This window comes from Phytophthora ramorum (assembly GCF_020800215.1).
Source record: "Phytophthora ramorum isolate Pr-102 chromosome Unknown Phyram_PR-102_s0013, whole genome shotgun sequence".
NCBI lineage: Eukaryota > Oomycota > Peronosporomycetes > Peronosporales > Peronosporaceae > Phytophthora > Phytophthora ramorum.
The window spans coordinates 1,006,266-1,033,183 of NW_027150659.1; the positions used below are offsets into that span (position 1 = coordinate 1,006,266).

Sequence of the window (26,918 nt, forward strand, 5' to 3'; positions counted from 1 at the left end):
CATGAACAAGTGGTTCGACGTCCTGCGCAACTCGGGCATCCACGTGTGGATCAATGGCCACACTCACGGTGAGAAGCACGACTACTCGTCGTCACTGGGCATCCACTTCCTCGAGAACGGTGCTGGCGGCGGTATCCAGAAGGAGGGTGCCAGTGGAATCCCGGCGTACGCTGCTAGCGTCATTAACAAGAACGAGTGGACCTACTCGGGTGACGAGTACGGCTTCATGTCCCTGCAGGCTTCGACGGAGTGGCTGAAGCTGCAGTACCACACGGCCGACAAGTCATGGCAGTTTGGAGAGGACTTTAACAGCACCAAGGTGGGCGGCGTCGAGACCAAGCACTGCTGGTACATCCCCGCTGATGGCACGGAAGGCCGTGGCTGCTAAATTACCTACTAGGCTGGATCGAATTTGAAGTTCATGGTGATACATGTACGTAGCACTAACTAGATAACTTTAGTACATGTAACGCAAATCGGAAAAGTTTGATACATCTGTGGCCATGGTCTGAGGAGGAATGTCACTACCTTATTCTCGGATCGTCGAAGTCATAAGTCCAACCTAAACTACACTTTATGGCGAATAATCGCATTCTAACACTTCACTCCCTTTGTTTAGTGACAGCGTCACTCGCGTGCGAATTGGTCCACGTGGCCGCTCGAGTTGCGACCAGTAGACAAACCGTCATTAGATCGTTTGAGCATGGGGCGCCAAGTGCTGTACGCGTCGAGTCCTCACGACTCGAGCATCCTGAACCTCGTGGTCTGCATCGCCGGCATCTACACGTGCTACCTCAGCTATGGCATCTTCCAGGAGAAAATGTGCGTGACCAATCCTCCTCTCTACAAACTTATGCATCCTGTACTAACTGCACCATTTCAGCTTCACGTACCGGTCCCCGAGCGGAGACAAGTTCACAGCCACACTCTTCATGCTCTTCGTCCAGTGCGTCACCAACTCGCTGGTGGCCTACGCCGCCACATTCGTGTGGAAGCCCAAGCGCGCGCGCATGCCACTGGCTCCGTTCGCCATGACAGCCGGTGCCTACCTGGGCGCGATGCTCTGCAGCAACGAGGCCCTCAAGCACGTGAGCTTTCCCACCCAAGCGCTGGGCAAGTCGTGCAAGATGATCCCAGTCATGCTCATGGGCGTGCTCATCCGCCGCAAAAAGTACACGCTGCGGGACTACATTTGCGTGGTAGTCATCACCACGGGCATCGCCGTGTTCCAGTTGGGCAAGGCGTCGGCCAAGCACGCCGAGCGCGAGAACAGCACGTACGGTCTGCTGCTTCTCTTCGCGTCGCTCACGCTGGACGGCATCTCGGGCCCCAAGCAGGAGGAGATCGCGCATCAACTGCGTCCGTCGGTGCACCAGCAGATGCTCAACACCAACATTTGGGCCGTCGTGTACACGGGCGTCGGCGCGCTCGTGACGGGCCAGGCGCTCGAGGGCTTCTTCTTCTGTATCGAGAACCCTTCCATCCTCAACTCGGTCTTCTACTTCTCCGTGTGCAGCGCGCTGGGCCAGAACTTCATTTATTTCACCATCCAGCAGTTCTCCGCGCTCACGTGCACCACCATCACCACCACGCGCAAGTTCTTCACCATCCTCTTCTCCGTCGTCTGGTACGGCCACGAGCTCAGCCTCATGTCGTGGCTCGGTGTCGCTGTCGTGTTTATTGGGCTCGGCTGGGAGCTGTCCAGCAAGTACCAGAAGTACCAGGCGCAGAACGCCAAGCTTACCTGAGCCGCTAGAAGGCAGTGTGCGATACACGATCTCTCATCATAAGAACCTCACAATGCACTCGGCTTCGTTGTTAAATATGCTTGTTCAGGCTAGTTTCTATTGGAGCTTGTCTCTACGTTGTCGTACTGCTAGCCGTACACGACTTTGTTTGATCACGACGTCGACTTCATTCCAGGTCGGGGAGTGTGGGCACGTGTATTCAGCGACTGCGTGCGAGCACGAGCAGGTGTACCAGCTCGCTGACCGCTGACAGATCCAGCCGCTTGCAGGTTGGAGCTGCTTGAGGTGGGCGTCATGGAGGGTTTTGGGGGCCGGCGTACAGTGCCAAGGTCCAGATGCATGAGCCCTGTATCGGTGTTCATCATGTCCAGCAACAGGTTTTTGAGATCCTCACCGAGCACGCTCAAGTCGTACTCGCCATCTTCATTGTCCAGCCACCGAGTTACTTCCTTGCGAAGTGCCGCCAGCAGGTTTGGGTAGTGTTTGGCCGCCATCTTGCGGAAGCGCTCCTCTTCTAGGAGCCTCAGGGAGTTGCCGAACAAGCGATCCTTCTGGCTAGCGCTCGCCTCAAACTCGGCAATCTTGGCCTTAAACTCGTTGATCTTGTTGAAGAGCTTCATGATTTTCTGAAGTGATCGTAATCGGTTTTGCGCGCCTGCGACCACGTTTTTCACTTCGTCCATGTCTGCAATCGAATTTCGAAGACGCTGAAGCTGTAGTTCACCACATGACACCGAGTAGATGCGGTGAAACTCACTGAACACTGGATCAAGTCGCGAGAGGAACGAATCGTTCGTAGTTGGAGGTGCATCATGTACTGGCGAGCCCTCGTTTTCGTCATCACTCTGTACACTGAACAACGCATATTTTTCTACAATTGCTCGGCGAGCTTTGTGTCCTTCATCTTTGCATCCCAAAAAGAAACTCACGCGCTGCTCCTCGGTGTCGATACCGAATGCTGCAAAGTCATCATTCATCGAGTAAAACAAGCTGCGAAGAGATCTTTCCACAGGCTCGCTCAATCCATTCAGCATCTTTTTGCCTGCAGCAAATGTGTGAATAAAGATATCCTCACCTTGCAGATCGTGCGGAATTTGGTGCAATGTCAAAGCAATTTGCTTCAGTTGTGTTTGCGCGTCGTCGTCCGTGGCATCAGTTATAGTAGCATCGTGTGTAAGCATCACGGCTTCTTCTCGAGTTCTGTGAAGAAACTCAAGGGCGTTATTACGGCCTGCTTCGACCTCCTCAAAGCCACTTCGCACTTTGGCCAGAACTCCTAGTCCTCGTTTGCTGACATCGAGCTGGCCACCAGTCTGAAGAATCCAGGCTGAAAGCTCATCAAATATGTCACTTCCGCTAGTAATCACCTCCTTGTCTGTAGTGTCATCGGCTTTACTGATACAGTCGATCACAAATACAATGTCTTTGTTACTAAATTGCATCTTCCGAGCAACCGTCCTGATAGCTGTCAAGGAGTCCTCCAATTCGGCAATTCGCTTCGTCTTCTCTTTAAGCAAGACGTTAAGCAGAAGTTCGGCCTGTCGCATCCAGGAACTCGAGATCGTTTCACAGCCTACCACTTCAAGGTTCTGCAGTAGTTGTTCCAGTGAGGAGGCAGAATCAGGATTTTGCTGAAATTCTTTCCACAGGTCCAGAGTTCCGGTTAATGAGCGATTCAAAACTGCATCAATGTTGCCAACCTCATCTCGAGGGACATAGCAGAAGTCCTCGCTCGATTTGACTTGAAGGCCGATGGCTAGCTCAGTAATTTTCTCAGTGACTCGAACCTGCGAACTAACGCGTTGCCACAATTCCTTTACCAAACGCTTCTTAAGCGTTAGCAAATACTTTTCCTGCTCGAGCAACGTTGCCCCAGCCACAAACGAAAGCGACGGAATATCCACGGGATCGGCTACGTGTAGGGTTTTCTCCATTCGACTGATAGCACTGTAGGCGTCATCAATTCGAGCTTGAAGCTTCTCTCGAGCAGCTTCAAGGCCTTCCAACTCCTCGGAGCACTTCTTCACCAAGAGCTCATTAATATCTTGAAATTTGCTTGCCTGATCTTCTTCATTCACCCCCAGTTCCCTCCATATCTCTTGACATCTCTAATAGCAAAGAAAACACAAGATTCAGTTAATCTAAGCTCCAAAAAAGGTTGCTAGCACAAAAACATACAGTCATTAAGCGGAAGGACTCCTCCTTCATCTCATTGCTCCTTGCCGACGCTTGGAATTGCTCCAGTTCCCCGCGCATGGTTGCCATTTGGGTTTCTCTCTCTGCTAACTGAGCGAGAAGCTTCCTTTCACGGGCTTCTAATTCACCAACCTTGCAGCGTGTTTGTGGGGACTCTGAGTGCTCACTGGAATCGACAGCGCGATTGAAGCTTGTCACCATCTGAAGTGCGCATTGTACATCCTTTTCGTACTTTGTTTCAAGTTCCTCCACCTTTTTATCCGTATCGGCTTTCATCGTTGCCAGGTGTTGGTTAGCTACCTTCTCAGCCTCTCTCTGCTGTCTCATGGTCTCTTCTTCGTCAAATACCATGTAGATCCTCCAGTGAGAGTATATCTCAACAATCAGCCTTCTGATAACATCTTTCGCACCATCTAGGGACTTGATTGAATCGAGAATTTCACCCATGGAAGCTCGTTGTCCTCGCTTAGCTCGCATTGCATCACGGAGCTGGGAAATGCTGTCCTCGCAGTCCTTTAAATTCTGCTCATTATTCTCCATAAACTCTTGTTCAGTCATTTCACCACGGTGGCAAGTTATAAGCCCACTAGTGATATTGTGGAACAATTGTGCTCGTTTTCGGAGCTCTTTGTTCATGGAGGCCTCAAGAGCTTCTTTGTCGAAGGCAATCTGCAACCTCACAACAACAAAAATTCCACACACGATACATAAGTGAACCCAATGGTGATCAATATCGTCGACAACGAGATGTACGCACCCGAAGCTGCTCCTGAATCAGCGACAAAATCTGGCGAGATTGCGACGAAGACAGTTCGTCCTTCGTGAATAGCGATGACATGAACGAAATCGCTGCGTCGCCTTCATCAATAAAGGCCGCCATTTCTTTTTCTTCATCCTTCAGGTAGTCTGAAATGTTGTCGAGATCATAAGCCTCAAAGCGAACCTGCAACATGCATTAGCCCAGAGAAAAGGGGGAGAAGGAAGGCTTCATCTTGAGTAAAGACGATAACGTTACCTTAATTTCGGTCCTGCGAGTCAAGACGTTCAGCGCATTCGTCGTTACTTCTTCTGGAATTTCTCTCAGCTGCTTCATTTGTTCTTGCTTGGCCATCCACTCGGTCTGGCATCGATTGATCTCCATTTTGAGATCATGCTCCAATGCATTCTTCTGACGCTGCATCTCCTCCATCATTATGTCCATTAACTCCAACTTCTCCACAGCCTCCTCCACATTACGCTCAACAGATCGCCTTTTCTCCGTTTCCTGGTCAGAGGATAACCATGTTTGCATTCTTTCGATCATATCCGACAACCCATCCCGCAATAACTCTTGACGATGGTACCGAGCCTCCAAGCTGGTCATTTTTGCTTTGAAGGATTCCCGCTGGCGTTTTTCCACTTGCTGAGTTTCTTGCATTTCGAACGCAACGTTCATAATGTCCAGGGTACGGCACAGCTTTCCTAATGGGTAAGGAGTCACAAAAGCTACGTCCATATCCGGCTTTTGCTCTTCCATAATGACAACAGAAGATTCACTGTCACTGATGAGATCGAAAACTTCGTCTTGAGGTTCGACACTCTTAGTTTCGTCTTCGTTTAAGGTCCTCAAAGAAGCAGCCGGCTGGTGTCCGCTATTTGGCATCAATTCGTACAGGTGAGCCGTAAGGCCATCCAGAAGTCGACGCGTCTCAAACAAACGTTCATCACTAGAAGACTCGACAGAAGCAGATGCAGCCAGCTCCCCGATGCGGTTCAAATATGCTAGTACCTTCGGGTTTGCCATGCAAAGGTCCGCCAGATTGTCAGCATCAGCAGGTCTTTCTTCACCCAACCCTCCGAATATTGCTTTGACTAGCTCGCGAGATAGGAGCTGGTTGAAAGCCTTCAAATTTACTAGTTCCGCTGCGCGACTATCAATATTCTTGACGGCCTTATTTTGAATGTTTTTGGCTCGATTGGCGTACTGAAGAGTGTTCAGGGTCTCGTTGGCGTTGGAATCTGCAGGAGATACGCAAGCACTGTAATGTCATGAACACGTTAGAGACATGCTTCGAAATATATCACAGAGTAAAGTCCTTAAGTGCATAAAATACGTACATGAAGAGCGTGCGGCTGTTTCCACCAAGCGCATCTTGAAGCAATCGAGTGAGCTTCGATGACCTGTATGGTACATGCACGTGTGGCCCCGCTCGGCGTTTTTCGTCTCCAAGCGCGTTAATGACGTTGCCCAGAGCAAATAGCCCGACGTTGATTTGGATGCCCTCTTTCATGCGCTCGCCTTCGGCAAGCGTCTTTTTTAGGCGTTCACTGCCCGCTAGATCGACAAATGTGAGCTTCGATACAATCACCGCGTCTGACTCTGCAGCTTCAAAGCCCCCATCACTAGGCGATTTGGATGGAGTCTTAGCACTTCTCCTCGCACTTAGCAATTCCTGGTTATTGGGCACAGTGTCACTCTTCTTCTCCGAAACTCGCTGAACTATCTTGACAGTGTAGACTGCATGCGACCGGCTTGACCGCTCATTCATCTGTGTACTTGCTGTGATTCGCTGCAGCGATCCCAGACGCATCTGCTCCATAGCCTCCAGTCGGTTAGCCACTCGAACTTCTGTCAAGCCTTGCACCCACACTCCGTTCTTCTTGTTCTCCCGCAATTGCAACGGTTCCGACCGTCGATGAACTCTCTGTGCGTCTGGCTGTTCCAGCAGGTCGTGAATATCCTCTCCGTAAATCTCCAGAAACGATACCGACAACTGAAAATTGCCGTCAGTCTCGTTCAACTTGGCGAACAAATGATGTAAAAACCTCGGGATGAGTCCTTCGTCGCCGTCTAGAGCATCGTCGGCAGCTTCCTCGTCACTGCTGCCATCAGTCGACGGCGACCTCACGAACAGCCTGTTGGCCATCATGGACGTTGACGGCATGCTGTTGCCCATCGTGTGCGTCTTACCAGACCCTGTCTGCCCGTACGCGATCACCGTCACATTGAAGCCCTGCAGGAACGACGACATCCACGGACGCAATGCTTCGTCATACAGCTCTGTCTGCTTGGTCGCCTGCGGGAACACGTGATCAAATCTGCACCAAATATACACAAAAATGTTAGTAAAACAATATTTTAGTAGGAAATTAAATATCGTTAAATATCTACGTGAATTTTCTCTCTGTGCGCTCCAGAGCCGTCGGCAGTAGCGCAATTGTGTTGTCCTGCCCCCTGAACCTCTGCACACACGTCGCGGCGTTACGCGCCAGCTCCCGAGGCAGCATGGGGCGGATGCGCACAGCCACGCAGACGCTGCCGTCCTTTCTGGGACTCGTGGGCGTCTCTAGGGGCCGTACGCGCGCCTCGTCCTGCGTTTGGGGGTCATCCTGTGAGTCCTCGTCCGAGTCGAAGGACGCAGGACGCCGAGGAGGCTTCAGGCCGCGCATGTTGCAGCGCGTCGGGATGTCGGCACAAGCCAAAGTGAGTGCGGAACGCAGTTCAACTTTGGTTTCAGCCAATGAAAGGGAAGGAGGGGAAATTGGAGAGAGGCAATTGGCACATTTAAAAGATTTTGAAGGCCGGCGCGAAAATTTCTCGCCAGTCGTCAGTACAGTACGCTCCTGGACGTACTTGCCGTCTGGATGCCTATGCAGCACCGTTGATATGCAATTGATGCAGGTTGCTGCAGCTTGAATCTGTCACACATCATTTGCAGGACCGCAGCTTATTTGCGCGAGTAACGGACTGCGAGTGCAGTGCCCAAACCTTCAGCATCAGTCCAGGAATACTAGTGGCAAAAAATAGCTGACGCTTGTCAAGCAAAGTAGTTTAGTTGTGGCTAGCACAATTGTTTCGATGGAGCACCTCAAGGTGCAGCCGCTTTCAGGCGCTAAAAGTCCTGTCAAAGGCCCCAAAAGCCCACCACCACCTCCTTTGACAGCTCGTGTTCGCGTTGCAGTACGAGTGCGACCGCCAGCTATTGACGATGGAGATGAACCACCTCCACTATGCATCCCAGAAGCAGATCCTGAAACTGGGACCAATGTTGGTGCTAATACGCTGTATTTTCAACATGAGAAGACGCAAAAGGCATTTCGGTTCGACCACGTTTTCTCGGCGGAGGCTCAACAATCAGGTAAGCTTCAACCTTCGTTTCAAGTTGCTACTGTATCTGTTTCGGGTGATTAATCTTGGTGTGAACAGATGTTTACAATGCGTCTTTGCAGCCGCTTTTGGCGTCATTACTGCATGGATTCAATGTTACGGTGCTAGCATACGGCCAAACGGGGTCTGGCAAGACGCACACGATGGGTGGTGCCGGAAAGTCAACTTTAGAGGCTGGTAATAACGACGGACTCATATCGCGATTTCTGCGTGATCTCTTCGAAGCTGTGCGAAACGAGGCGAGTATGAAGATGATGATCAACGTTTCGTTTCTGGAGGTTTACTGCGACGAAATTCGCGACTTGTTGATCGACGGTGAACAAGCTCGAAGTAACTCGCAAAACGATATCCGTCGAAGATCAGCGGCGAGACTCACTATTCGTGAAGACGATCAGGACGTGTGGGTGGAGGGTCTTCGAAAGGTCAATGTGAAAAGCGTCGACGAGGCGCTAAATCTCCTGGAAACAGGTCGGCAGCGGCAGGCCATTGGCGCGCACGCTCTCAACTATCATTCTAGCCGATCGCATGCTGTGTACACCCTCGATATATCACGCGTGTTGCCCAACGAGATAAAAGGTGCCAAACTTACCTTCGTGGATCTAGCGGGGAGTGAACGCTTGAAGAAGACGCTCATGGAGGGCCAAGACATGAAGGAGGGTTCCCACATCAACAGTATGGTTCCCGTTGTTTTTGCGTTGACAAAATGGCTCGTGACTAACATATAGTGCTGGATCAGTTGGTTTGCTGGCTCTAGGAAATGTGATCAACGCGTTGGGTTCAAAACAACGGATTTTGCAGCGCCGAAACAGTACTGGTGCCAGCGGCCGAAGAAACAGCATTTCCGGCTCCGATACGTTTGACCCACGTGTGTCTGCTCACGTACCGTATCGTTCATCAAAACTCACACGGTTACTTCGTGATGCTCTTGGTGGGAACTCGGTGACACTGTTCATGTACGTCGTTACCTTACCCATGTTCGCTCTGAATGCACTAAACCATGTGTTTGTGTTCCACAGCGCTTGCATATCACCGGAGGCCACAAACAGTAACGAGACTTTGTGTACGTTGCAGTACGCAAACCGAGCACGCTCAATTCAGAACACGGCTCGAAACAATGTCGAAGAGGCAGACACCGCTGATATAATGGACGAACTGACAGGTATTCAGCATTCCATGGAAAGTGAACGCGAAATTAATCATCTACGAGAGCAGGTTGCAGCGCTGAAATTACAAATGGACCAGCTATCCACAGCAGCAAAGGAATCAGAAGCTCGTTATCCATCTCATGCCGAGGCTGTGCAACATGGGATCCAATTCTCAGGCGCTGGTCAAACGAATCATGCGGCGTCAAAGGCTCGAAGATCGTCGAAAAGCAAAAGACGACTTCGAATTGCTCCACCTGGGCTTGATATGTCCGACTTGGCCATTATGAGCCACCGTATCGAATCCGAGCAACTTGAAGGTATTGTGAACAGAAACACTCAACAGCATCAGCAAGACAGCTTTTTCATGGGCTCTCCCGCGGCGAAAACGACTGACCAATCGACTCCAGAAGAGGATAAACCCCGACACCACCTTACTATACCCGCCTCCCTGGAGTTGGTGTCAGTGCCGCCCTACGCAGAGAATGACGAGTGCACCGACACTTGTGCAACTCAATTGGCATCAAAACAGATCCCTTCTTCCAGAAACAAAGGCGTTGTTAACGCCACTCAAACAGGAAACCAAAGCCAGCAGACACCGGAAAAAACCCTTCGAACGATGACCAGCCAGGGCACACAGTATGAATCTCCATTGTGCCTCCAAAGTGAACGCAAAACTCCAGTTGACTACGTGTTGCTTTCGCCTAGCCAAATCTTCCGAGAAATACATCACCAAAGACAGGCAGCCCTGGCAGGTGCACCTTCACCGTGGCCACATCAGCGCCGTCTCGACACCCCGCATAAGGAACCTAAATATTCCCCACCTGCACTCCTGTCGCTCGATATCGGCCACGACACGCCAAGTCAGAAAAGCGCTACATTCTCCAAAACTTCAGACGTGCTTCTGGACCTTCTTCAGCGTACTCGACAACTCGTCGAGGATACTCCGGAGCTCTGGTATCTGGATAGTCGGCCCGAGGTCCATGAGCCCGAACAAAAGCAGGAGCAACAGAGTCTACTGTCATTTAATGCGTTCCTTGAGCATATGACGTCGCTTTACGATCAGCGAAGACGTCAACATCAGTTCGTGCATAGGCTCAGGCAACGCTTCCGATACTTAAAATCTTTACTGGGCGCTGGGCATCTCGACTTGCAGATGATCGAGCTGTCCAAGTACAGTCTAGAGAATCAACAAGATACTCTTCAGCAACAGCTACAAGCATGCGAACTCCTTGCAGCTGAAAGACTCTGGATTCGCTTACAGCACCGAGAAGATGCAATTGAAAACTACGCTGGACTCTGGAACGAAAACTTGGAAGGGGTGTTTCTGACGGATGACCAGTATGAAGCATGTACACCTTGGCATGCGCACCGTGACGACCACGAGTTCTTCCAACGACATATTTTACCTTTCATTCTCAACGGCTGGATTTCCGTCACCCCTGGAGACCTCGACAACGAGCAGCTCTGGCTCATATTATGATGTCACAACAGTCACAAACACAACAACGCTAGCAAAAATCAACAGCTGACAGTCTTCACGCGGAAGCTGATGCACACAGGCAACATAATAAGAAGAAAGCAAATTAATTAATGCCACGCGCGAAAGGAAATAACAAAAGATACCACCGGGAGTATATGTCCACAGGCACCACGCTCGACACCAACCGCCCGGGAGGCCACACGATAGGAAAGCCGAAATTTATCTATTCTCTATCGAGCTCTCCCCACCGAAACCCACCCCAGTTGTAGTCGACATCAAGCGAAAATACCCGCAATCCTCCAAACTTCACCCATTCATTCCCGCTTGCCCCCACGCTTGCAGCCTCTATATGTGTATTGGCGAGCAGCCAAATAACTCCGAAATCGTTGAAGCCATCGATTAACTCAGCCAAAAAAGCCAAAGCGGTCGGGTGCGAACTTTCTCATGTCGAGCTGTGGTCGCAACCCACTTATTTCATCTGCAAGCAGTGCCCCTGCACCAAACGATAGTGTCCATCCCTTGGAGCCATGACCAGCATTCACGTACAAATTTCGAATCTTGGTGCGACCGATCAGCGGCACATCGTCTGCGGTCACTGGACGCCAACATGTGTGCTGTTGCATCTTCGCCACGTTCAGATACCCCTCCGGGAACATGAGTCTGGCTTGGCCCAATAACCAGTCGTACCGTTTCTTTTGATCACGTGGCGATACCTCACCCGTCTTCTTCTGACTTACGAAATCAACACCACCCGAAATTCGAAGCATTGATTTGCCCAAAGGTGCAATCAGTGCATGCCCACCAGCGTAAATATTGTGGATGGGTGCACGGAACCCTTCGGCCACTGGTATTGACAGCACGTAACCCTTCACTGGGTAGATGGCTAACTTGACTCCTGCTCGTTTCGCCACTGGTGCAGTCGAATTGCCCAGTGCCAAAACAAACTCATCTCCTTCAATCAAAGACCCTCTCCGTGTCTGCAACGCAATGACTGACGTTTTATCCGTCAAAATGTGTTGCACCTCGGTGTTAAACCGAAACATCACACCTTGTCGCATGCACAGTCGGTAAAGCGACTGGCACATTTTGTGCACGTCTCCACTGGTGCCAAAGGCCGACAAAATGGCGCCGGGCTGGTACATTTCGGATCGCAGAGCGGGCTCCAAATTTTTGGCCTGTGTTGCACTGAGTTTTTGCAGGTCCATGCCCAATTCAGTCAAATGGGCATTTCGATCTGATTCCAGCGTCACCTCCAGCTCACTGTGGTCCCTGAAAATCTCAATTGTGCCTTGCGCCGTTTGGTCCATCACAACCTCGCCCTTCTTGGTCTGCGCCTGCAATTCGCGAAGTTTCAACATGCTGTAGAAGCCCAATTCGCGAATCGTCCGGCTGTGCTCATTGGATCGGCCCTTTTTCGAGTTGTGCCAGAATTGCAGTCCCCATTTCCAGAACTTCGTGTCTCTTAGCGCGGACATTTCGATCTTCATGGGTTTCTCCCTCAGCGGAAACCTGGACACTGCACCACGTGACGAGCGCACGGAAACTGTGACATCCGTGGACGATGAGGACGCAGCGGCTGCAACTGGACCTCCGTTAACGGTTACACTGCTGCCATCTGCTGACGTTGTGGTAGTCGTAGTTGCGCGACTAGCGCCAGAATGGCTTCTGCCCGAGCTAATTCCTTTGCGCAAGTTTTGCACATCGGACCAACTCGCGTATAGTGCTGGGTCCAGAAAAGCTCCGTTGCAAAAGCTCACCTGGGTGCCCACGCCTCGCTCCTTCTCCACGCAAAGGACCTCGTGGCCCTGTTTCGCCAGGTAGTAGCAGGTCGTGAGCCCGATGATGCCGGCACCGCACACGATAACGCGCTTGGTCTGGCGGCGTTGGTTGATGCCCGGGATCGGCTCCATCTTCATGTTCTCGGGCAGCAGCGGGATGCGTATGGGCGGCGGTCGCATGTGGTCGATGGGGGGGAGCCGCTCGCCCTCCAGCGACGCGACCGGCGGCAAGTTGCGGTGCGCCACACTGACCAAGTGGTCGCGCAAATGCGGCGGCAGCTCCAGTGCGGAACCGATTGCTTCGCCAACGGACGATGCGTCCGAGTATCCTGACGAGCTGATAGATGCCAGGCGGTCTCTTCGCAGGCCTTTGCTGTCGCCCAGCGGTCGTCGACTGGCGGCGGTCTCGATGTCCATAACTGGGTGCAACTCGTCCTCCATGGCGCTGTTGGAGCCCATCCGCTTCGTGTCCGGGACGTCGATGGGGGGTAAGCGCGCGTCGGCAACACCTAACACCTCGCTCCGTCCTGCAGGTTGCCTCGCTCCGAGGCCGTTTTCCTCCCGTCGCCTCTTGCAGGGATTCAGTTGTGAAGGGAGATTGCTGGCGCCGGTGCGAAATATTCGAAAAAGAAGGATTTCCAGCGTTTTGGCCAATCGACGATTTTTAACGTACTATGCAGCCAATCGGAACGCCCCAGTTTAGTACAAAAATCAGACACCTTCGCTTTCCGCGAGCCGACAACAGCGCTTCAAGCTCCGACAGAGTTGCCGCTGCACCATGGCGTCAGTCTGGAGCTCGCCACGACCAAACGACTGTAGGAGCAGCACCGACGGGGGCACCAGGCTGGTGACCAGCGGCTGCACCGAACCGAAAGCTCCGGTGCCAGCTGGGAGAAATTTTACTCGTTGCCTTTTGGCGATATGCAGTGGATACTATCCACGCATCCTTGGCGAGAGGACACCAGCGAGCCCTTGCGACACCTCGGAGTGTGTATCCTGCAAATTGCAGTGCAATGCCTCCACTCGCAACCCCGAAGATTTTTTTAAAAGCCATCGGAGCTGTTAAAACGGCACTCCGCGATACCGCGATGCCGCTCCGGTCTTGCCCCGAGCGTGCACCTGCTTTGGCACCGGCCCCCTCAAAAACTACACTTGCGAACTCGCGGGACAGTCTCGGCAATGCTGGCTCGAAGGCAACGAGCTCCGCTAGTTTTCACGTCGCGCTTGGCACTCGCCGCTCGGCCACTCAAATGCGCCGCCCGTCTGCGGCGATTGACTTGATTTCGGCCCAGTATCACTTTGCGCTTTTGCAGTGAACGCAAATAGTGTTTTCAGTAAGCTTACATGTACATGAGTTCCAGGATTGGTACGGTTTGCACCTGGGTAGTGGATATGTTTTTTTTTTCGTATTTGCGGGGCGGAACTTGCCTTCGTGCGCTGGCTAGCTTGCCCCCGAATCGTTGATCTCATTCGCACGACTCCAGCGTTGAAGGCTCGCAGATCCACACGATGATTTAATTTGGAACTTGGACTGCCCACAGAAATCCTGACAAGTGACAAACAGCAGAATGAGAAGGCCAGACTTTGCCACTGCATTTGCGCCGACCGTCTGCTGAGCCCGACAACACCGTGACAGCCTGTCGTGGTGCCAGACTGGCACTGCCAGTGTGCCCTTCACGACCTGCAACGGCGACAAGCGGTCGATGGAATGGCGACGCGGTTCGACTCGAACTTCGAGTGAGACAGTTCACCCAAGCGACGATTTACAACGGATACGACTCGTTGACGAGGCCCACAAATTGGGGGGAAAGTAGTTTGCTCTGTCGATCAATGAATGTACTGGGGAATTGCTGCATCGTACAAGAATTGGGATATTTTTTTGGAACTGCTAGTATGCCATTCGTGTTGCAACATGAAGTGCAAACAGATTTTTAGCAAGAAATCATAGGTCAACAACAAGGCTACAAAGTTAATCTGCAGCGTCCTAGTGCTGGTGTCCCACTAGGATATATTTTCGCGTGAGCCTTGATCCTGGTCAGGAATTGTGGATTCCTGGATGAGTGCGCAAGCGATTCGAGGTTATTCGTTAAGCTGCTACTTTACTGAGGGCCTCAGTAGAAAGTTAAGTGTAGCGCAACCAGGTAACTAGCTAATTTCCTGCCAGTCCACCTCTAGCTTGATCTGTAAATCGATGCGGGTCTGATGAGGAAGTTATGAGTCACAACTCTTGAGAATGGCAGGCTCAAATATTTTCCTGTCAGCATCCCAGATAGCGACAATTCGCCCTCAACTTGGATTACTTCACACTAGCCGACTCACCAGTGGTGGCCTCGAGTGTGTGAGAGTATTCGCATGTAATTGTCGGTGTTGCCTCGATGTTTTCTACACATGTAACAACAGCAGCATGGGGAAGGTGAGTGTCCATGCTCAAGTTATCGGTAAATCTAGTCGGTTGCTTTTTGTGATGCGTTTAGGTTACAGCTCGTTGTAAATTATTGATTTTGCTCTGGGGTAACTTTTTTTATTCGTCCAGGAATTTCCGTGACCTCTAGGACGTATCCTCCAGTCAGGTGCCCCAGTATGCGCTCCCTAGAATAGTTCGTGTGATTCACTGTCCTGAACAATTTCTTGTATTTGCTCGACGAAGATTTTTCTAAGCCTTCAGTTTATTTAGCACTCGTGCTCGGCGTAGATCGAAGGCGATGTAATGCGCTCGATCAGTGGCCCATACCATTTTCTCCTTAAAGGCAGTTAAACACCTCCGGTCGTTCCACCTTGCTTCTTTTGACCGGCAAAAGCGAATGCATGCGCTTCGAAGTACGTGCATGCACGATATATTGTTGCAAACAGAGCTGGCTGAAATTGGCGTTTTAGTTGCTTGGGTCACCGATGGAATGGTGTACGACGAACAAAGCATGGTAGATTCTTCATGACAGTTACGTACGTATCTAAAGTCTTAGAGAGACATCGCTGATGTGTGAGCGATTCGAAGGCAGATAATCTATTGTCGAGGGTTCCTTCGCCGGCTCGGGGTTTCAGATCCCCCAACCGGAATGTCGCTAATACACACAGTCAATGTGGCTGAAAGCGTCAAAGGTGCAAGCAATCCAAACCATAATAAGGAGGCCGAACAACAATGGTATCTAAGAAAGAAAGCAAAATGAGTGTTTTTTTAACGCCCTTCGGGGAATAATGGGTTAAACAACTGTACACCAGGAAACAATCAAGATCATTCATTTTACCTTTATTGCACATTACAGACTCTTGGAGTACAGCTCATGCTTCACTGCTGCACTTCGTTCCTCCAGGCGCTTCGAGTTTGGCGGATCGACCCGCATAGTGTAATTATACCGGCGTCGAAAGTCCTTCTTCTCTGTCAGCGACCGCAGCGCGAAATAATATTTGGCATACACCGTGGCGGAAATGTAAAGATCCCACTGGATATGGTGGAGAAACAACCGCTCCAGGCGGTTGATCGAGTGCAGCGAGAACTGCGGATAAATATTGCTGATCTCGACGTTCCACGAGCTCAGATCTTGCCACACTTTGGACGCCAGCAGCAGTCCACACACCACAATCGGCCTCCACGTGGCCGCCAGCAACGGCACATTGGCCTGTTCCATCAGCCTCTCAATGTAGATGAGACACACAATCGTGCACTCGGCGCTCAGCTGCGCTTTATTGAACAAGTTTTTGCAAAACTTGAAAATCTCGTCCACACTCGGCACATGCCTTTTGGACGTGATTTTCTCCATCCGATACACTGTTAACGGGTGCACCCTTGGCAACCTCACAAAAGTGTACTTGTACTGGGGCGTCACGAAATGTTCTTCTCGGAACGTCTCTTCCACGGGCAAATCCACCAGTCTGGGGGACGAAATGCTGCTAGCATTGTTCAGTTCGTCTCTGTCGAAATCTTCATCGCCAATCTCGTCGTTGAATGCTGCCGTGTCTTGGGTGGGAGTGGGGGATCTGGACTCATTGGGTCGCTCCTCGCTTGTTGTCAACGCCGACACGGCTGCGGCAATGGCGTTCGAGAAGCCGCCGCCGCGGTGCTGCTCGCGGTGGCGCTTCTCGCAGCGCCTGATGTGCTGGTATAGCACGACGCTCACACGTCGCAGGAAGTCGTCGTAGTTGGGCTGCGCGATGGAAGACACGGAGCTGGGCGTGCTGCCTACCACGCGATCGTCCGGTTTGCGGTACTGCAGCGAGCTCGTCTCGCTCAGTCGGGGTGTGAACACAGTGTGCGTGGGCTGGAACACAGGCTGAAAGCGCACGCGGCGCTTGCCGTCGCCTCGAGGCGTCTCGTCCTCCGCGGAGCTCGGCAGCAGCGGCGAGAGCGACACACTGAGCGCGGCTTCCGTCATGCGACTGGTGCTGCGAGTGTCCACCACCATATACGGCTCACTTCAAGGGCGATTGTTGCAAAATGAGCTCCTCAGCGACTCAGATGGATCTTGCCAGCCCGGCCACCCGAAAATCGAATAACGGCCGAGTTCGGAAATAGCGCGTTTATATGCGGTTCAGCAGGAGTGGCAGAGATGGCTTCAAGTCAGCATACAAAGAGCAGGTGAAGAAGAGGATAGCTGATTTTGGGGTGAACGGGATTAAAAGGGAGATCGAGCGAAGCAGGATTTGAGATCTGTTACAGTGGATACATGCTTGCACGTTGACTTGATTGCAGTGTTGGCTGCCGTCGGCGTCGCTGTTAATGGGCGAGGGGATTTCCGTCTCGTGCTCCCCTTGTCTTGTGCTTCTCTGGTCTCGTGCAGCATGAGCCGTGCTTCCCTTGCTTCCCTTTGCGTCAGTCCGGTGCGAGTTTGACTGTCTCTCCGTCCCACTTTCCCTCAAGTCTTTGAGTTGCTGTTTTGCTTTCGGTGACGACTTTTATGCCGTGTTGTGAACAGACTTCTCTCTGATAGACCTCCGAGCTGTACGTGCTCTCCATGGCCGAGTTCACATTGACCGTCGTGACTGCAATCACTGGCGAAGATGTTATTCCTTGCAGTCAAACCACATTGAATTGAATCTCGCTCGGAAGAGTGGAGCGCATTCTCAGGTCCAGCACTGACTGAGCGGCGTGCTTGAGCTTCGTGACCGTCGCTGTCAATATCGAAAATGCCATTACTCTTTGTTCTAATGTGAGCTCTTCACAGCCACTGTGGGTGAACTGGTTCGCCATTGTTAATATTTTCTGTTCTGTAGGTCTGTGCTTCATACGGCTAAGGCGTCTGGAACACACGAATGGGGGGTGCTTTCATATTGCTGCGCCTGCTGCTCATACAATCTCGACCTTCGGTCCATATACGTGTCGAGGATCAAACGTTGGGCCATAGAAGTGCTCATACGTCCGAAAATACTCGTTGTAGATGCGGTAGTTCTTGTCGGCCGGTCCCGTTGTCTCACGAACCTTGAGCTTCTCATACATGATCGACGGGTTTTGTTTCTTCTTCATCCAGATGACGAATCGGGCGTGCCAGTACACGTTCCGAAAGTATGTTCTGACGTTGTCCTTGATCTTTATCAAATACTTTTTGATTTTCGCAGGCAAGTTGCTGATGTCGAGTTTCTTGATTAGCGCCAGAGTCGTCTTCGTGAAGCCTTCGGTCTTGAGCTTTTCGAAGAAAGTGCTCACACTCGCTGGCAACCCTGGCGTTTTCAGGTTTTGGAGCTGCGTAGCGAGTCCGGACGGTATGATTCCTCTCTCCTCCTCGTTCTCCGCAGAGTCCTCGCTGTCAGGATCATCATAATTGTAGTCTTTGGCGTCACTTCTACCAGTCTTGTGATGACTTCGTAAGAGTTTTTGGCTGTTGTTGTTGTCGTTGTCGTCGGTTGTGAGCAAGCGCGCCATAGGTAAAGCGTCTATTGCCAGCACCGTGTCCTTTGCCTGGTTCGAATCTGTAGCCGCATCGCAGCTTGTAAAGAGAATTAGCGCTATTGCTAGCAGGCATACGTCTATGAGCCGCATGGTCACTTATGAATCACTCTGGCAAAAGAGCTCAAGTCGCGAACTGGCTGCCAACCTGGTTGGTTGGGCCAGATGTGCTTTGCCGTGTTCTTGGGATTGTCAAAATGCTGCTGGTGCCCAATCAACTGCCAAAATCGACTGTCGTCCGCCAGTCGTGCCTATCTCAAGATTACCGCATATCCACTTAGGCACGGACTCCGTGCAGGCAAAATTACAGTCTTCAAGGATCAAACCCGTCAGAGAAAAAACGGAGATTTCTTGCCGTTTGAACCTTTTCTTGCCAAAAGCTGAGGCAAAACAATTGGCAGCTCCAACAGCGAAAACACGTCGAGCAAAGGTTATTATTAACACTAAATGACGGAGAAAACCGTACCGATTTTCGGGATTTTCTTAAGGCCATATTCGCCAATATTAGTTAAAGTCAAATTTGAGCGGCGCAAGATTGTTGAGACTTACCATAGAGATACAATGAGCTAGAGAATGCTCCTGTTGAAGTGCCTGTTCGCCCGCCAACTGTTGTAAGTCTAGGTCGACCTCCATCATAGACACGAAATTTTGCATCATTTGGCCGCCACCTTAAACGGAAACGCAAGCATATTCAAACAACGTGGATTACATATCCTTGAACAACGGTGTTTTATCTCACTAAACACAGGAGACTAGACGTGAAGAAGCCTGCAGCTACGCAGAATGAGCTGTCCAAGACAGCTTCTTCGTGAAGGAAAGCGTCCAGAGGCTACATGCCTCCCCGTTGTTGTCACGTTGTAGAAGTAAGTACGACTGCATGGTACAGGTTAGGATGCAAAAGCTCTGCAATTTTGTTAAAGTAATGATTTGTACTATGATAAGGCGTAGGCACGTCGGAGATGCATACTTTAACAGCGATCAAGCCAAATCCCGGCTTTGTACTCGAAGACTTGCACGTCAGAGCGATTCTGAGGACAGGGGGCTCCACCATTTTAAATGTTTAGTGAGTGTCGATACGATGACCAATTGCAGAAGCATCGAGCGATTATTCGCAGTTTCATTTTTGACCGCATTTCGAATAAGGGGCATTTCCGGTACGTGTTTCTCAGCCATTTACTCTAATCAGAACACACAGCGTATCCCGCGATCTCGAGATCACGTTGGGTACAGGATCATTTACTGCAAGCCTCACTTCTCGCTTTCGTGTTTCAGTGAGGTACATTGATGTTACATGTTAGCTATGCTAATGACTTCCTACGTCCAAGCCTCATTTCTCGTCCTTTCCATCCTTCGCATCTTTTAGAGAAGCAGCAATTTTCTCCGCATTTGACTTGTAATCCCAGCGGCGCTTCACAATGTGGTGCAAAGTCTGCTTGTTCAGCGTTGCAAGCTTTCCTTCGTTTACAAACCCTCCCAGATTTTCTGGTGGGAGTGCAAACACATTCGCAATCTCGTGAAGTAGATCAAAAATGTCGTTGACGGCTGAAGGAAGCGAAGGCGAACGGAACGCTTGACGATACTCACTCACGTCGCGAAGCAGCATGCACGCACCGTCGGGATCAAACCGGAATTTGCGCAGATGCAGAAGGTACAGCTCCTTGAATAACCGTGCGAGGGCAATAAGGAAGCGCTCGCAGTTCTCCTCAATCTGCCGTAAAGCAACGAAAATATAATATGAAAATACGCGCATGGAAAAGCTCAGTAACACTACTTACCAGGACTCGGCAAATCACGTCCACAAGTGGTTGCAGATACTCGGTGCATTTTTGACACGCCTTTGAGGATGAGAGAGACATACTAGCTTGGCCACCGAGAAAATCACCCTTTCCCTGGTTCGTGGCGAGAATCTGGCCGATTGCTTTTTCAATCACAGTGAGGGCTTGCTGCAGACCAGCCGAAATGGAGCTTTCGAGCTTGTCGAGGCATTTTTGTTTGCTCTCTTGACAGATTCTACAGATCACGACGTGTCAGCTTCAGGTTTGTGAAAATGAAATAAAGTATTAGCGCTTACGTGAGCTGAGTCGGCGAATCGCCTAGTGACGCCGCGATAAGCGTCTCAAATTGCTCATCGAGGAAGTTAATTCTCTTGAGCAAGGCCTATCATTAAGAGCATGATTTTTCAACGTCAGTCTGATTGATAATGTTCACAACATACATCTCCGTGCACAAACACTTACCTCCGTGTTGATGAAAAACTGCAGGGCAGAGTCAGGTGTGAGTCGCTGCTCTTGCAAAATCTCCTTGGTTAGTGCCACAAGTTTCTGCAAGATTATCACAAGTTTTGTGTTAGCTTCTTTAGCTGAGACGAACACAGATACATCACCAATATTACCCTCAGATATTCGTCCCCGAAAGAGGCCACGAACGACGTATACACCTTTGTCACGAGTTCCCCTCTCAGCTCGGACCCCTTCAAGATAACTTCGCAGTGCTCAATCGCCTCGTCCATCGCTTTCGCATATTTGCTCGGTACAGTCTCATCTTCAGCTAACTCTCTGAGGCTCTCGAAAAATGCCAGCGACGATTCCAGTTGCAATACCCCCCCGTCCTTCTCAAAGCTAGATGACGAAATTGATGTAGTTGAGGTTGACGACACGAGTTGGGTGGAGGAAGCCGATGGTGATGGTGTGGATGTGGTTGCTGCAGCAGTCGTTGCGGGGCTTTTCGTTTTGGAGGCACTTCCTTTGGTTTTAGAGGGGATAGGTGGTTTGGGAAATTGAACAGCAGCAAAAATGTCCTTGAATTGACCCTGCAACAGATCCAACTCCGTTTGCAGGTACTTCTCCCGATGAGTGCCAAACAGAGAATGAAGCTGGAGACTGAGAAACGTATGCATTCTTTCAATAGCGATATGCTCATCGGAGGGGTCATCATTCGTGCTGGGGTCTTGGTTCGAACCGGCTTCTCGCTTTCGCGGGTCTGTTTGGTCAATAGCCTCAATTTCTTCAACCATCACGCACGCTTTGTCGTATGCTGCACACAACAATCTTACGTACTCTCGGTTGTTTTGCACACTCGACGACAGAGTTGAACCAGAATCCGCTGCTGCTTGGAGACCCTCAGCCCCGGCTGCGAATGGATTTGACGGCTCAGTGCATCGTCTAGTTTTGAAGAACTGATCCAGAAACGATAAAATCCCAAATGCTGGGTCATTGAACAAGCGCTCCACCAGCAGCTCGCGGATGGAATCACATGCAGCAGCAGGGAAAACACTCCCGATCACTGGGAATTGCTCCGTACAGATCGTTAGAATCTTTGTAAAGAGCGCATCCAAGTCCTCAACAGGGTCAAGAGATGAAGTGGCAGGTTCCCCTGAAGCCCTGTACCACAACACGATGCATACCACGCACCACTTAGGCAAGTTCATTGTAACAAATTCGCTAGTCAATGCAAGGCACGAGAAGACGTTACGTACTTGGCAAGCCGATCGCACAAGACGTTCCAGACGTATCGATCGGCAACTTTCTCCTTGTCGTTGTACTCGATGAGAGACTCTGCGCAGTTGCGCATACCCACCGAATTCCCTTTCTCCTGTTCATTGCTGAATTCCGTGAGCAAATTGTTTTCTGTCGTCTGGCTGAGCCGCTCGATTTCAGCAACAGCGTACGTAATCGTAGGGGAGGAGAGCTCCGACGAAAACATGCTCATCTTCTTGATGATCCGCGAGGCTTCATGCAGCTGATTCGGGTCGTGTAATATGTTGAACAGTCTGTTGCTTGACTTAGTCAGCTTACTGCTTGGATCATTCAACGCCAGTAGCGCCTCCATCAGCTCGTCCGTCTCTAAAACCCTCGATCGTTCATCATCCAACGTCGACAACTTGTCACCAATCAGCACGGCCGATGAGCTCACTTTGGTAAATCTCTCCTCCAAGTCTTCCATCTGTGCGCAAATATCCTGCAAAACAACAACACCGGCCCCACCAACACAAATAGTTTAGTCTACAGCTTTACTCCTAAAACACTTTAAAAGCCTACATTAAGCAGTAAATCTGGCCCTGACAGTCCCTCCTGGAACTTTCCGCTTACTCGTCGACTGTCCTGCTCCAACTCCGCAATGCGGTTGGAAACTACTTTGCGGTGTTGGACCAGTCGGCCGATTGACTCTGTCAGCACACTCTGAAGAGCGTTTACGGATGTGGTTTGTTGCGCAAAGGAGACTACTGAACTGCCCTTTGAGTGATCAAAAGCTGCGTCTGTGGGCTCCCATGTGCTCGCCAGCAGCTCGTCCACCATCGTCTCGGCGTTGTAGGCGCTCCCGTGGGTGCGACTCGAGTCCGTCGCGGCTGCCAGGAGCTTATCCAGCTCTGTGCTTGGGCCTGTGGAGGGAGTGTCATTGGCCCAAAGACTAGAGGGGTCAGCCTCGAGATTGCCGTCGCTGCGCCCCGTCATGTTGGATGCGAAAAGGGAACTTCAATGTGAAAGATTGTATGCCACTGAAGTGGGGGTAAAATAGTGACAACTGCTTATTAGGATCTTAACCCATTATTCCCCGAAGGCCGAGATATGTAGCCTACACGGTCCGAAAGGGCTAATGCCTGAGCCGGCTATCGCCATGCAACCCTCCCCACCTCTAGATAGGCACATGGTGACACTAGGAAACTTTTCTGCTACGTCTTGTCAGTGAAGCAAACTTGGACGGTGCGCAGTCTCGACATGCAGGTCGCGTGACGTGACATCCGTTGAGCAGCTCTCAAGTCAACGCAGCATTCTCCTCGAGCCTTACGTCTGCGCTGGGAGGTCCGCCAAGAATAGCATTTTTGGATGTGGTGGGTAGCTCTTTAACAACGAACAACGGGCTGTTGGGACTGAACTTCCTTTTCCTCCTCCCCCTCCTCACCTCCATGGAGGATGGAGCTTGCGCGCTGGAGCTTGGAGACTGGATGAGTGCGCTTAACGGAGCGAAATGAAAAGTGAGGGTTTGCAGGAGCAGTGAAGCCTCGGGGTGTACCCAACAACAACACCATTGAGAATATCGTCGACTTGGCTGCAGACGCTGCGTTCAAGAGAATAATGCTAAAGTGCGTACGGCCAACAATGCGAGGGAGGCAACTGCGTAGGTGGTGTACAATATGACTGGTAGTGCAGAGCTTTAGGTTAGCCTTGAGAGAGATGTCTGCAGCTCTCACTTTTGGTTTTGATCAATACATCACGGCAAGAAACCCTCGGGAGCAAGGCCAGCTCCCCTCGCTAGTGCTTTACACTTGACACTGTGAAACATACGAAAGTTCATCAAACAATAGCCGACATGCACGTGTCGGCTCTGGATTTCAGACTTGTCGTACCCTCTGACATCGGTGAATGAGGTCTTAAATCACCTGAACTGCAGCGACTCGACTCGATATTGGGCGATTCAAGAGGATTCAGGAGGAATTTGATGGAGAGCTTGGACGTCTCCAGCTTGAAAGTGGGAGGGTGATCGATTGCTGTTGCTTGGTTCAATGGCAAGAGGCTCTTGTAGAACTGATTCGCGTGCGCCTTGCAGTAGCCTCGGAATTGTACAAACTTGTGGCAGTCGGGGATGCTGCAGCGCCGACCACCTCCGTGTGAGATGCAGTAACGCTTATACTGCCCCAGTTTGGCGCAACCGGGGAATAAGCAGCGTGCCCCACCCCCGTGTGCGACGCACAATCCGCGTGTTTGCACCAACTTGTTGCAGTCTGGAACGCGACAGCGCACACCGCCGCCATGAGCCTTGCACAACCGTCGAGTTTGCGCCAACTTGTTGCAGCCAGGTATGGAACACCGTCGGGTGTTGGAAGATGCTGCCATTTTTGAGTTTGTTGTGTGCAAAGGTGACGGCTGTGCTGTTTGCTGAATGAAATACATCGCATCGTGAGAGCGTCGGTGAGGATAACGCATAATCGTTCGAGCTTGCACAAACTGCACAATCGAACGCTTATGCGTTTTTGCCAACCAGTCGAGATTACGTTTTCTGCAATTTATGCGCAGTCTTGACCTTGAGTCAGAACGGCCTGAGAAGCCCAAAGGACTATAGCTCTCTACTGGAATGGCTCGCATATCGCTATTGTTTGTTTATAGTAATCCAACACCCAGGAGTCATTCGACAGTGTTTTCGTGGGTCATTTCTCGATTCACTGTCAACCGTCCAAGCCCCCAATTCACGACATCACCATGCGTCTCTATCACTGCACACTACTGGCTGTTGCGGTCGCTCTTTTTAGTGCGAGTGATGCTGCAGTGGTGGCTTCCGAAGTATCCCAGGCGAAACGTGCTGATCGGACACAGCACTTTCAGCCCTCTCTCTCACGAATGGTTACGACAGCGGACCTCTCTTCGAGGCAAAGACAAGACCCACGAGAACGACGTGGCTACGAACGATGACTCTGTGGAGGATCCTGCTACATCGGAAGAGAGAATTGCGGTCCCGTCGTCGATCAAGGGGTTTTCAAACAAAATGTCGACATCTCTATTCGAGTCTTTATTCAAGAGCGGAATCAAGCCCAAGATCTTGGCTGAGCGTCTGCGCATCCGAAAACGAGGAACCCCCGCGAGAAACTATCGACTCTACAAGCGGTTCACGGAATGGTTTCGGAAGGGATAAACTACCAAACAAGACATGAAGCGTTTTGGTATGGAACTTCAGCGTAATTTTGATCTTGCGTGTCTCTACTAATATTACGACTCTTCTCAACCTTTCGCGGATAAAAACACAGTTCGTTTGTTTGCAGGAATCCCAGTCTACTCCAAATCGCCAAGTGTTTGGTCGCGTAAGAAGCATTCCGTGAATACCGCACCTACGCTCGAGATATCCCAATACACGAGAACCGGTGACATTTCGACGACAACATTGAGTATAGCAGAATGCATTACGCTTCGGGAATGGTTCCAAAGGACTCAGCTGCGGAGGTGGGGAGGAGAAAACTTTAGGATTGTATCATCCAATTTAGAAATGCTAGCGCAGCTAGCCCGATACAGCAGCGACACACATCGCAATTTGCCTGCACCGACTCAGACACCCACACAGAACACTGCTGAGTATTGACGCTGATATTCAGTTGAAATACACTCGGGCAGTGGCGGTCGTTTTGGAAATGCAAAGCACTTTAATTTCTTCTAAACTGCTCCACTCAGAAGCGTCTACAATCACCAATCCGCTGCAATGATTCCAAACTTATGGAGCTTCACGTGTTGACGCTAAACCGCCTGTCAAAGCTTCTGCTTGTCATCTAGACAGAGTTAGTTGGTGCACCTCATCTGCTGGTCACCTCAACTAAAACGAGTGCAGTCAAAGATTTGGGCCAACTCATGTTGGTGCTTACGCAAGATCCGACTTTGAAGAAAGCAATTGACACATTGTGTTTACTTCCAAGTTGGATCTCGCGTCATTTCACGATGAAAAATGTCCAGCTCTTGTCGTTGCGTTTGAAGAAACTGCATGGTATGCGAATGGCGAAGCTGACGCTTTTTCTCCTCTTCGCTGTTCTGCTCTTCCAGGTACTTCACGCATACATGAGAGTTGCGTGAAAGGCTGCAGATGAAATACACAGGTTATAATAGCACGTACCATAACTTTGCGGGTGAGCTCCTTCTTCTTTGCTAGAAGCAAATCTCGCTCTGTTTTCAGTCGACAAACAGCGAGTTCGAGCTCGCCAACACCAGCCTCCGCTTGGACAGCCTTCTGCCTCCCGTAAGCAATGCTGTTGTGGTAGAGCGTCTGATGTGCTTCGATCGTCAGACGCAGCTCATCCCGTACGCGCAACAGCATCAAGCCTCGCTCAGGGCACTCGCAGGCCACTTCTCGAATCAGCTCCTCTGTCATAAGTAGAGCACATCACTAATATCAATTCACCAGCCAATCCGCGTCATAATTAACCAAACAAGCCTCTCCGTCTTACCGAAAACCTGCAAGAAAAACTTCTCTCGCACGGGGCAGACAGCATGTACTCGTGCTTGATATTGTTCCAAAAGCTGGTCAAATGCTTCTTGGAGTTGATACGTCTCCGTTCGTGTTGCAGGATGCATTCGGACCATGCGCTGCCACTTGCCCTGATCATCCTGCCACGTCCTACAGCGGTCTAAGAAACGAGTTTCGCTACAAATTGAAGTTTGCGGCCACGTACTTTGGCGGCAACAGAGCGTCCATGATCTCTCTTGACAAAGCTGAGGTTGGGGTCGACGAACCGGGTACTACCAGCCCTTGTACACTCGAGGCAAATGGCCCACCAGCAACTTGTCTTCGTTGAGCTTCATGTGTCGGAGAGGAACCACGTGTCGGTAGTCCAGCCTTGTTCTTCGTCCTGGACGGACTCGTCCCCTTCGGTCCTACGAGCACCACCTTCTCGTACATGAACGAGTAGAACTCCTCCAAAAGAGCTTCCAGCTGTCGAGAGTCATCGTCACCCTCTACACCAGCGTCGTCAGTACAAATTGGAGCATAGGTCTTACAGTCATCTTCTGTTGGCATGGCAGATATGCTATCTGTCCTGCACTTGAAAAGTCGCTTCCAATCCTCAACGACGTGATTGC

General features: G+C 50.9%; 8 protein-coding genes across 8 annotated transcripts; 2 read left to right on the plus strand and 6 right to left on the minus strand.

Moving 5' to 3' along the window:
* Positions 1-703: 703 nt before the first annotated feature.
* On the plus strand, positions 704-1,748 carry KRP23_11955 (Solute carrier family 35 member B1; the record flags this gene model as incomplete). Its single annotated transcript, XM_067882538.1, has 2 exons — positions 704-822; positions 884-1,748. The coding sequence occupies 2 exons, from the start codon at positions 704-706 to the stop codon at positions 1,746-1,748; spliced, it is 984 nt and encodes a 327-aa protein (XP_067740126.1).
* Positions 1,749-1,900: 152 nt separating this feature from the next.
* KRP23_11956 (Chromosome-associated kinesin KIF4B) lies at positions 1,901-7,373 on the minus strand (the record flags this gene model as incomplete). The annotated part of the gene is made up of 6 exons (XM_067882539.1): positions 1,901-3,856; positions 3,927-4,613; positions 4,702-4,887; positions 4,960-5,962; positions 6,042-7,022; positions 7,096-7,373. 6 exons carry the CDS (start codon positions 7,371-7,373, stop codon positions 1,901-1,903), a joined length of 5,091 nt encoding a protein of 1,696 aa, XP_067740127.1.
* Positions 7,374-11,120: 3,747 nt separating this feature from the next.
* KRP23_11957 (D-amino acid dehydrogenase) lies at positions 11,121-12,953 on the minus strand (the record flags this gene model as incomplete). Its single annotated transcript, XM_067882540.1, has 1 exon — positions 11,121-12,953. One exon carries the CDS (start codon positions 12,951-12,953, stop codon positions 11,121-11,123), a length of 1,833 nt encoding a protein of 610 aa, XP_067740128.1.
* A 2,795-nt stretch (positions 12,954-15,748) lies between these two features.
* KRP23_11958 (Cyclin-Y-like protein 1-B) lies at positions 15,749-16,861 on the minus strand (the record flags this gene model as incomplete). Its single annotated transcript, XM_067882541.1, has 1 exon — positions 15,749-16,861. One exon carries the CDS (start codon positions 16,859-16,861, stop codon positions 15,749-15,751), a length of 1,113 nt encoding a protein of 370 aa, XP_067740129.1.
* A 751-nt stretch (positions 16,862-17,612) lies between these two features.
* On the plus strand, positions 17,613-18,244 carry KRP23_11959 (uncharacterized protein; the record flags this gene model as incomplete). Its single annotated transcript, XM_067882543.1, has 3 exons — positions 17,613-17,635; positions 17,700-17,745; positions 17,954-18,244. The coding sequence occupies 3 exons, from the start codon at positions 17,613-17,615 to the stop codon at positions 18,242-18,244; spliced, it is 360 nt and encodes a 119-aa protein (XP_067740130.1).
* Positions 17,773-18,462, minus strand: KRP23_11960 (uncharacterized protein; the record flags this gene model as incomplete). Its single annotated transcript, XM_067895946.1, has 1 exon — positions 17,773-18,462. One exon carries the CDS (start codon positions 18,460-18,462, stop codon positions 17,773-17,775), a length of 690 nt encoding a protein of 229 aa, XP_067740131.1.
* Positions 18,463-19,696: 1,234 nt separating this feature from the next.
* KRP23_11961 (Exocyst complex component 5) lies at positions 19,697-22,820 on the minus strand (the record flags this gene model as incomplete). The annotated part of the gene is made up of 7 exons (XM_067882544.1): positions 19,697-20,077; positions 20,145-20,379; positions 20,441-20,526; positions 20,607-20,690; positions 20,762-21,749; positions 21,845-22,326; positions 22,407-22,820. 7 exons carry the CDS (start codon positions 22,818-22,820, stop codon positions 19,697-19,699), a joined length of 2,670 nt encoding a protein of 889 aa, XP_067740132.1.
* A 2,931-nt stretch (positions 22,821-25,751) lies between these two features.
* KRP23_11962 (Axonemal dynein light intermediate polypeptide 1) lies at positions 25,752-26,856 on the minus strand (the record flags this gene model as incomplete). The annotated part of the gene is made up of 4 exons (XM_067882545.1): positions 25,752-25,889; positions 25,957-26,204; positions 26,288-26,457; positions 26,513-26,856. The coding sequence occupies 4 exons, from the start codon at positions 26,854-26,856 to the stop codon at positions 25,752-25,754; spliced, it is 900 nt and encodes a 299-aa protein (XP_067740133.1).
* Positions 26,857-26,918: the final 62 nt, after the last annotated feature.